The sequence below is a fragment of the Oncorhynchus tshawytscha genome, linkage group LG06 (assembly GCF_018296145.1).
Source record: "Oncorhynchus tshawytscha isolate Ot180627B linkage group LG06, Otsh_v2.0, whole genome shotgun sequence".
In the NCBI taxonomy this organism is placed as follows: Eukaryota; Metazoa; Chordata; class Actinopteri; order Salmoniformes; family Salmonidae; genus Oncorhynchus; species Oncorhynchus tshawytscha.
In genome coordinates this window covers 48,587,887-48,595,418 of record NC_056434.1, presented here as the reverse complement: position 1 = coordinate 48,595,418, position 7,532 = coordinate 48,587,887, and the positions used below count along the sequence as shown (strand labels likewise).

At 42.4% G+C, this 7,532-nt stretch overlaps 1 protein-coding gene across 1 annotated transcript; it reads right to left on the bottom strand.

Moving 5' to 3' along the window:
• Nucleotides 1-2,585: 2,585 nt before the first annotated feature.
• Nucleotides 2,586-7,066, bottom strand: LOC112252656 (dual specificity protein phosphatase 6). The gene is made up of 3 exons (XM_024424094.2): nucleotides 6,104-7,066; nucleotides 5,457-5,891; nucleotides 2,586-4,414 (listed from the first exon to the last, which is right to left on the bottom strand). Exons 1-3 carry the CDS (start codon nucleotides 6,501-6,503, stop codon nucleotides 4,101-4,103), a joined length of 1,149 nt encoding a protein of 382 aa, XP_024279862.1. The 5' UTR covers nucleotides 6,504-7,066; the 3' UTR covers nucleotides 2,586-4,100.
• Between the last annotated feature and the right edge of the window lie 466 nt (nucleotides 7,067-7,532).

Sequence of the window (7,532 nt, the reverse complement as noted above, 5' to 3'; positions counted from 1 at the left end):
ACATTGATATCCAAAACCACTGACATTGTTAAAAAATAAGATATTTTAAAATGTCCTGCCCACAAAATATGGCCATGTTCCAACAGGGGTTATGACGACCCACATCAATAGCATAGCTCTCCCAGAGCTCTGAATGACCTGCCACTCATATCAGCTGAGGAATGGAATGCCTGTGTGGCGTGCCCCCTTTAAGTCACAGCCAGCTGGCCCATGCCTTCACTGATCTGATCTAGGGGCTGTTCACAGGAAGTCAATGGACAACCAGGAGCTGTCAGGAGCCAGCTAGCTTTTGGTCTGACTCAACTACTTGACTTTAGTCAGACATTTAGCTACAAGAGCAGCTGGGATCAAACAGAGTTTGTGTGGATAATGTCAAACAACGTATGTGAGTTTGTATTGAAATTAATGTGAGACTATTGAGCACAGCTCCAGAACAACAATGTTGACAACTGGTTATAAACAATTGCCAAAAATGCACCCATTATAGTCAAACATGTCACCATATGTTACAATTGTTTTGAAGTAACTCTGTCTACACACCATTTTGTCTACATACAAAAGCTTTCTCTTTTCCCCACACACATACAAAACTACCTTCACCCCCACCCCTCCAGTGCCCTGTATGGTCTGTCATGTCCCAAAAGAGATGCCTCTGTGAGAGTGAGTGTGAGGGGTGAGGTTGCCAGTCCCTCTCCACGTCCCCATGCCCTTCTAAATATAGAGAGGTAGTTTCCTGTGCCCTGTAATACGGGGCATTAAAACAGCAAAGGCCAGGCCAGTGGACAGGAAGAGCCAGCATGAGGCCCAGAGAGCCTGGCGTACCACACATTCCCCCCAGCTGTCAATCAACAGTCCAACCCAACATTACATCAGGGGGATACTAAATATAGTATAGTCACTCTGGTACGGTGTCTGCACTATATTCTCTCTGGCACAGTGTTGGCTGTTGGTTCCAAAGTACTATTGATAATTTATTAGAGATTCACCGCTAAATAATACGAATTAGCACATATGCTAATATGCTAAAAATACATTCAAAATATTCTTCTCATGAACCATAGAACCAAATGACACCAACTTTGGAATGTAGGTCCATGGTCCATGTCTTAACTTAGTCTTAAAAAAGATAATTGGTGAAAAGATGGCTAAGTTATTGACAAATCAAAATCCAATTTTACGTGATATTCTAAACCACCGTAAATCCACTGCACAGTGGTCTATCAACTTGAAACTTGTCATCGCAATCATGGACATTCATAAGATGAACCCCACTGGTATTAATCTCTCAAAAAACAAGTAAACTATTAACAACTCATTCTTTGCATGTGCAGTGATAATGCTCAGAATCGTCTTCTCCTCATGAACAATACATCCGATTCATTTCAAATGTTTTATTTAGGCTCATTACACCAGTTGTTTAAATGCTTTTTAAAGTTAAACTTGTTGCTGCATTTAAATATGGCTGCACTGTACGTATAGATGCACATAAGCTACTGTAGTTCCTACATGATAGTGCTTTGTTATCCAACTGATCTTGTCCTTTCTGTCAACCTGTGAACCCAGTTCATTGGTGCTCGCAGTTATATTTTGAATGTGTTTACTTTGTCATGGTATGAAGTAAACACTTTTTTGTGAAGCCCTTTAATTATGTCTCTTTGTGTTAAAAATATTAGAGATCTTGGAAATGCATTGCTTGACAATTCAGATCATAGCATGTGGAAATCCTAGGTCCACTATCTGAAAACAATTGGCTAATCTACGGAGTTGCATGTACTGTAGGCCTATAGATAGTCCTGCTTTTACGTCACACCAAAGCATTGACACACTAATACATACGTGTGTGTGACACATGTGCATGTGACACAGTCACTTCACCGACATGGCATTATTTAAATGTGTGAACAGCTGTTAGCATTGTGTGTGAACATGATCTTCTGTTTAGCCGTGAGGATTGTCTCTCAATGCTCTCCAGGTCTTAACAAGTACGCACCACACCATCCACAGTGTCAGGGAACACTATGTTTAAGGACTTTAAGTTCCCTTTGATGGGCTGCTTTGCTCAAACAAAAGCAATCACCTTCAGGAAGTGCCTCAGGGACTGTCTGTGTGTGTGTGTGTGTGTGCGTGCTCCCCAACCTAGAAAAACCAGTCCTTCAGAGATTCAGTCAATCAGTCATGCAATCTGTTAGTGTGACCGGAATCACTGTGTGTACTTCTAATTATGTACAGCACAAGTTCAGTAACATTTTGGACGAGTTCCCAAAGGAACATAATGTGCCAGTGAGACACATCATGTTATACAACACTGGTGGTGTGACAATGTGTTAAGTGTTATTTGTATTGGATAATTGCTGCGTTTGAGAGCTGCATTAACCTATGTGGTTAAAGAACACCCATTTGTTTGTGAATGGCTCCTTCTGTGTCATCTGGCTGATGATTGTCACATGCACACACACACACAGTATGTGCGATGGTTAAAGTGGAACCGAGGAGTTGGAGAGTCCACTTAAAGTACATAAAGACAATGTGTGGACACTGTGTAAAAAAACATCAACAAAATGTTGAGCAATGAAAAAAGACATTGGTAGAAGTAGACAAAATATGAATTTATTAATAACTTATTTCTTTACATTCGTAAGAGAGGAGTGTAGACTCGAGGAGTGGTGGGTGTTGAAACCAAAATGTCTTTCTTCCCCCATAGACAGCCTTCTCTCAGAAGGGAGGGACAACAAAATCCTCCCATAATCAGGATTTTCTTCTCAACCAACAAAAAAACTACATTTCACAGAGGCAAGGTGAGCAAGGCCTACTGCTTTGTCAACATCTCCCAGACTTTGAAAAGCCTTGACCACAGATAAGAATGAACTTATGTTAACCCCCATTGTTCCCCACTAAACATCAACATAAACAGAGCGTAGCAATCTTAAATTGGCTTCCATAAAGCTATTTCTACCTTAACTGAATAACAAATCAAGTTTCTTAACATAGCCATGCACTGACAGACAGTTTCAGTGATTTGTTGTAAAATTATTTTTAACAGTCATTTTGCTGTGGCTCAATTTGGTAGAATTGTGATAGGTGGTGAAAGCATAGTTTGGGCAAAGTCCTTGGAGGGTTAATGCACAAGAACCCTTCTATGTCCAGAACTAAGGCATACAACCAATGTGACTCTGATTTGTGTGAGGGTGGGTGCAAAAATGGCCTGTCAGGCTGAATTCATATATAAAGCAAATATATGAAATATATTACACATATACATTTATTAACGATTCTCAGAAAACCACACTACATTATTTTTGTTGGCATAATAAACTTAAACATACTGATCAATAAAAGTTGGTTTGCTTAAATAAAGTAGAAGATGAACAACAAAAAATCTTCAGCACCCACTTGTTGCAAAGGGTATACTAGAGCAAGGCTATACTTTATTGTCTTTTATATTAAGAAATATACACATGTATAAATGATTCAAATGACTCCACACATGTAAAATTGAGTTCAATATACTGTGGCATCTTAACCGGGGGTGTTTTACCCTAAACAGGCAAATCTTCACAGAAGACATGTAATATGCACCCGAAACAAAAGTATTGAAGGTGCATGTGCTAGCCCAAAAAACAAAAAGGTATTTATAGTCATATATACATGTATGTTCAGATAGAACAATCATGTCTCTTTGGCACACCAGCCTTTCATCGTGAAATTAAACGTACAATTGACCACCAGATCACTTTACTTCTCTTTCAACGCATTTACAGAAAACAAATTGAGGCAAAAACCCAGTCCAGCCCAAAATTAATATAGGGTTCTAGAAAGTTAATGTGCTTTCTTTTTCTCTCTCTTCCCCATCTTCTCTCTTTCATTCTTTCTTTCTTTCTCTGTCCCTGTTTTTGCAGCAGCTGCTTCTGAGCCGTTTGGCAGACCGACCACGTGCCCCTTCAGCAGCCATTCTTGGCAGCTGGTAACCTCAAGCCAACTGTGTCAATAACGGCAGGATGTCATCATGTCACAACAGGTGACGGAAATAAAGTAGAGAAACATTGCAGCGTTTCAGGTTTCATTAAATCACCAAGCCAGTAGGGGGCGACGATGGCACTGCCTCACGTGGACTCCAGAGGGTCCAGCTGGAAGACGTTGTGGTTGGTGGGGGTGGTGAAGTACAGGGGTTGTGTGGGGGCCGCAACCCGGTTATCGCAGGGGCTCTTCAGGCCCAGGGTGCGCTCAAAGTCCAGGAGTTGGCCCATGAAGTTGAAGTTGGGCGAGATGTTGGACTTCTTCATCTTGACAATGTCGTAGGCGTCGTTCATGGACAGGTTGAGCTTCTGCATGAGGTACGCCACGGTGACTGTCACCGAACGGCTGATGCCGGCCAGACAGTGGACCAGGACGCCGCATTTCTGACTGCGAGCCTCATCTGAGAAGGAGGGGAAAAAATAGGAGGAACATGTTAGACTTTAGTCAGATATGCATCATGTGTATTCTGAGAAAACACTGCGATACAAAACAATTGCTCTGAACATATAGATACTGAAAAAGAAACTTAGGCTGTGGAGGGACTAGTGGAAGGGCAACCAGATAAAAAACAGTGCATGTGGTCAACACTGACTAAACCAGTTCCACGGTTAAGCGGCGGAAGTCTGAAATGATCATAACAGTCTCAGGCCCAGACACATCCATCAACAAACCGCTGTGGTACTCTGAGCATAAACAGAGCAGACATTCTTTAATTTGGCCTGGAGTACCACGACTTGGAAATTGACAATTAACGCTCTATCAGGCTGCCCGAGTTACTTGATAATGGTGCCATTAGGGCGTATAAACGTAGGAGTTATGAGGGCACCCTGTCAGGGCTAACAGGATGTCAACAGAGCCTGTAAATGGCTCTCTTTGTGAAGGGAACACATCGCTGGGCTGTCCTAGATTACTTTCAATGGCCGCTTCCTTCCTGTTGTGCTCAAATTACCCCCTCCCTCTGCTCGTTCTACCCCTCTCCAATTTCCACACAGGCCTTTGTATTACAATTACACAAGCCTGAGGTAAGCTAGGCCCCGGCTGCAGACCAAAAAGGCAGACACAGGAAGTGTTCCATTGAAGTTTAATAATTGTAATTTGGGAGTAGTTTATTGTTATGGGGCATAGAACTAGAATAAAATGTATCAGCTTGGCACAATGGACTTAATCTGGTTCCCTCTGACTGATAAGAAAGTACTCTAGGACACCTATAATCCAAATTGCACAATAACAACTAAATAACTTCCTGGTGATAAGATATCTTATTAATACGTTTCAGTTCCTGTACTGTGAGCCCGTGGTTTTCATTTGTTAGGCCAATATAAGCGTAAATGTACAACAACTATAAAATAGACCTGTTTTATTTATTAACCCTGTGCGTTTACTGTGCGTAAATTAGAATAGGAGAGCTATCCATGTGCTTGAATGTAAGCTATTGCGTTTACCTATGAAGCTAATGGCTTCCGGGAAGAACTGTGACAGATTTTGGCTCCAGTGATCAGAGATGGGGATCTGCTTGTACTTGAATTCCCCGGCATTCTCGAACATGTTGGGTAGGTTCGGAGTCACATTCAGAATGTATTTGATGCCGAACTCTTCTAGAATGTCTAAATTGGTGGAATCCTTGGCGCAGCCCAGGTAGAGGTGCGGGAGGATCTCTACTGGGAAGGAGGGCTGGGGGTTGGAGAGGGGACTGCCATCTGAGTCTGTGGCGCTGCTTGGGTCCCTGTCAATGTCGGACTCGATGTCGGATGAGTCGGAGCTTATCCGCAGACCCCCGAGGCCGAGCACCTGGGCAGTGGGAGAACTGCTATTGAAAGAGCCATCAAGATTGGTCTCACACAGGGCAGGGAACTCAGCTTGGAATTTATTGAAACCACCTGTAAAATGAAGGAAATAATATTGTTAGACAAATCCATTGATATAACAGGCAGAGGCTACACAATGTGATGACCTAATATATTTGCATTTTCATATACGTTTTAGCTGCAAATGCATCCAAATATTCACTTATTCGTTATTAATGTATTTACCGAATTAGGCCAACATTTTAGTAGAAAATGTGCGCTTCTGGAAAAACAACAACACTCACCTTCAAGGTAAAACGCCTTGTAGCCCTCGTCTTTCATCTTCTTCAGGAGCAAGCCCAGCACGGAGCCCCCGTCCACATTTTCGTTCCATTCCCTGCTGTACTCGTCATACAGCACGATAGTGTCCGTCTTGCACCGCCGCGCAAATCTCTCCCGATCCTCGCCATTTGAGAGCAGGCACTTGATGGGAAGATTGCCCTTCTTCAGCCGCCGGAGCATCAGGCTTGGGATGGCCACGTTAATCGCCGTTTCGACGTGCGAGGACTCGTATAGCTCCAGCGCTCTGCAGTCCATTACCAATAGGCAGTCTTTGCGCGTCTGGAGCTGCTTTTGCAGCCACTCCACGGTCTTGCTGATTGCCATTACCGATTCGAACTGAGCGGGCTTGGGCTTGTCAAGCATTTAGCTAAACAAATATGTTCACTTCACTGCAGGAAAAGTATGTGGTTGGTCCCTGTAGGCTACAGCAAAAAAGCCGTCAACGTTATGACGACTAGAGCATTGAGGAAATGGCAGCGCACACTGGTCAAGAAAAAATATATATTCTGGAATAACTGCAGAAATGAAAACGGATATCGGCTATTGCATTTCTCCCGAAAATCAGCAAAACACGAATTTCTTAGATATCCTACTGCAGATTGCCTATACACTAGCACTCATTCATGTAGCGGCTGTAAGAATGTCCAAGTATTTATCAATGACTCACTAGTCAGCACTGGCGTTGTCTTCGTATTATATAACTCAGGCTTTTGCTGTAGAAAATATTATTCTTCTGTAAAAATCTAACTTAAACGGATTGACTGCAGGACAGTTGCAAAGCATTTGTCACCAATTTCCAATAATCAATGTATTCTTCTGTCGTCTATTCCCAACCTTCTCGTTGTGAATAAGCCTCTTTTGTTGTTGTCGAGGCTGGTTCGTTGATGATGTGCTTTCCGCAGCGCCAAGCTAGTGAATGGTTACAAACGCGAGGCGTTTCAATGGATACATTATATCCGCCAGCCAATCAGAGGGCGCCGAGCAGTCATTACCCTGGAAACGGGGCCGGATGGAAGAAACTGTGTTGATGAATTGTTAATAAGTTTGTCATTCACAAAAACGGAAAGGAATTTCCGCTCGGGATCAAGTGAGTGCAAACAAACAGAAGCGGCACTGCAGGGGAAGGAAGGAGAGGGCTATTACTTATTGCGTAGAGGGGGATCCTACCTTGTCCTCAGATTTCTTAATGTCAAAGTTGCGCTATAACAAGATATGTGCACGGTGAGGCAGAGTTGTAGAGAGGCAGCCTATTTGAACGTTTTGGATCCTCTGTCTAAATTAATCCGTTTTTCATTGTTGTATTTGTCAATTAAACTAAACATGTTTATGATTCCATGACATTTTAAATAATTTAATACATGGATATATTGCAATTTAACATGGTTTGTAAAT